This window comes from Glossina fuscipes, unplaced genomic scaffold, assembly GCF_014805625.2.
Source record: "Glossina fuscipes isolate IAEA_lab_2018 unplaced genomic scaffold, Yale_Gfus_2 121, whole genome shotgun sequence".
NCBI classification, from domain to species: Eukaryota; Metazoa; Arthropoda; class Insecta; order Diptera; family Glossinidae; genus Glossina; species Glossina fuscipes.
The window spans coordinates 2,442,150-2,444,652 of NW_023998464.1; the positions used below are offsets into that span (position 1 = coordinate 2,442,150).

The 2,503-nt window shown below is 35.2% G+C and overlaps 1 protein-coding gene across 1 annotated transcript; it reads right to left on the reverse strand.

Annotated features, from left to right (window-relative positions):
- Positions 1 to 8: 8 nt before the first annotated feature.
- On the reverse strand, positions 9 to 1,221 carry LOC119640575 (the record flags this gene model as incomplete). Its single annotated transcript, XM_038038707.1, has 3 exons — positions 882 to 1,221; positions 279 to 826; positions 9 to 227 (listed from the first exon to the last, which is right to left on the reverse strand). Coding segments are annotated over exons 1-3 (786 nt in total), but the record flags the coding sequence as incomplete, so codon positions are not given.
- Between the last annotated feature and the right edge of the window lie 1,282 nt (positions 1,222 to 2,503).

A 2,503-nucleotide genomic window follows, 5' to 3' on the forward strand; every position in this document is an offset into this window, starting at 1 on the left:
TTTTTTAAATGGTGATAGAACTTTAAAAGTATTTCTCGCTTCATTTCTACCATTTGCCTTGTCATAGACGTCCGATGATGCATGGCTTCAAAAAACGATAATAAAGGTGTAGCGCCTTCTAAAGCGACGTAATAGTATGTACCATTAATAGGTTTTGTAAAACGATAAACATTATTTTTAAATGGCCTAGCAACGCCTGCCCGATTTTTAACAATCGTGTCCAGTGGCTAAAAGAATTAGAAGTTTTCATTTATAAACATAAAAACCTAGTACGTTACCTTGATTCCGTCTCTTGTAAGAATAGAGCTTTCGATTTTGGAATTTACAAACATTGTGCTAGGCACTAAGATAACCAAACGGTTAAGAATGAATTTTACACCTTCTTGGGACTCGTACAAAGCAATCCTTTGTTTTATGCCCTCACCTTCGTTGTGCGAAGGCAGAGCCAATTTAAGATAACCATGAAAATAATTGGACGCCATGCCTTCGGCATAATCTAGACCGTGAGATCCTCTTATCCAGTAAGCGTACTGTAAATTTGAAAAACTTATGTCCAGCCCCCGATATAAAAAGTACAGAGGAAGAAAACGTAATGCTGGCCAAGACAATCTTAAAGTCATGCTACATCTGCATAATGTTCCACAGACAATTAACAGCAAGTAAGGTTGTGCTGTGGACTTAGTACTGAATGATCTTTTTAAAATTTGCCAAAGTCTTCCGGGAACTTCGTAGTGATAATAATATATAAAATACTCCTTGGCAGCACAAATAAGGCGCCATGATATTTCGCCCAAGACAACAATGTGCATAATGTTCAGGCAATCATCTAATTTGCGAAAACTTAGTAGAAATATAAATTTACACTAGGTCCAAGAACTTACCGATATACGTCCCAAGCATATTGGTTATGTTCTTAACCTTTTAGCATAAATCAAATATACAAAATACGGGAAGTGCTTCATCAAAAGGAATGCAAATGCTCCCTCTTCTTAAGTATTCAACGACCAACAAATAGATGATTTGGCCGAATTCGAATAGAAAAGGCTCGTTGCGAACACGACGTTCTTTGTCTGAGCCCTAATAAGTTAGTGGCTAGTTTAGGGTATTGGTAAGTTTTCGTTTTTAATTGAGATAATTTGTTACTATTGCATCCAGCGTGTTCTCACATCCTCCACGTTTTCCTTGTTTTTTTTATTTTTGCGATCTGTTGATATGTTGTTGTAATTGCTATTTGATATATGATTTCTTGCAATCTTTTATTTATTTGTTATTCTTCTTCTTCTTTTGTTATTCAGCAAATTAACAACCGAAAATTCGCAGAATGTATAAAAAAGGCTCAATGTGAACACATAGTTCTTTGTTTGGGCATTAGTAAAGATGGGGTTAGAATTGGTGTATGATATTACTATTTATTATTTTAGTGAGTATTTGATTAATTTTGATTGTACTACAACATCATTGTTAATTAAGCGAATGAAACAGAGGGGATTACAGGATCAGAACGTCCAGGAAGCTTGTCACACAACTCGTTAAAGAGTTGTGAGGGAATGAGACGAAGTGATACCTCTGAAAATTCTGATAGTGCGCTCAAGATCTAAGATTGACATGTCATTATGGACAGTTTCACAAAATTGTTTCCAACCTTCACGTTTTTCCAGCCTTACAATATAAGTATATTCCTTTCTAATATCGGCCGTAACTTTGAAATTTAGTCTAGAAGGAGATCTTTTGCATTTATTTACAGCGAGTCTAAGTCCGGCGATGACCCGATTGCATGTAGTTTCCCGCCAAAGGTTAAAAGGATAAGATATCGTAGAAGTCTTTCGTTTCAAAGCATCAGTGAAAGACTTTGAAAGTCTGCCAGAGAAACAACTCGGAGAGTCTAAAGAGGATTTGACATACTTTGGAACATGGGTATGTGAGTGGCAACGGGTAATAAGTGCAAATGAAGATCAATATCGATTAGACACTGAGAACTACGTTTGGTGTCGTTAAGGGTCCTCCAGGTACATAATGAACTTAGATTAGGTGTACAAATCGAAGGATCTATGCAAGAAGAGACGAAACCAAAATGGGTAGAATCACCATTATTCAGTAAGACTAAATTGCCGCTTTCAAGAAAATTTTCAATGTGTCTGCGTCTTGAATTGGAGAAACGAGTACCACACACATGCGGAAAAATGGTAGAACTGAAAAGGGTATATTCCATATCCCAGACAAAGCAATCAATAAAAAAAACTTGAAAGTAATTTAAACGGCCATCAATGGGATTCGATATAATACTGTAATTGAAAAATTTCAGTTAAAATTTTAAATAAATGAAAAAAACAAATATCTGTTTTACCCACCAACAAAGTATAATAGAAGATAAAATATTATTAATGTTGATGAAAGTTCGTAATAACTAAAATTAAACAACAAACAAACAGCTTATGCAACGAAATAAGATGAGATTATCAATGGTTAAGATCTTTGGTCCTTCCCCTAGGAATAGAAAATGAGA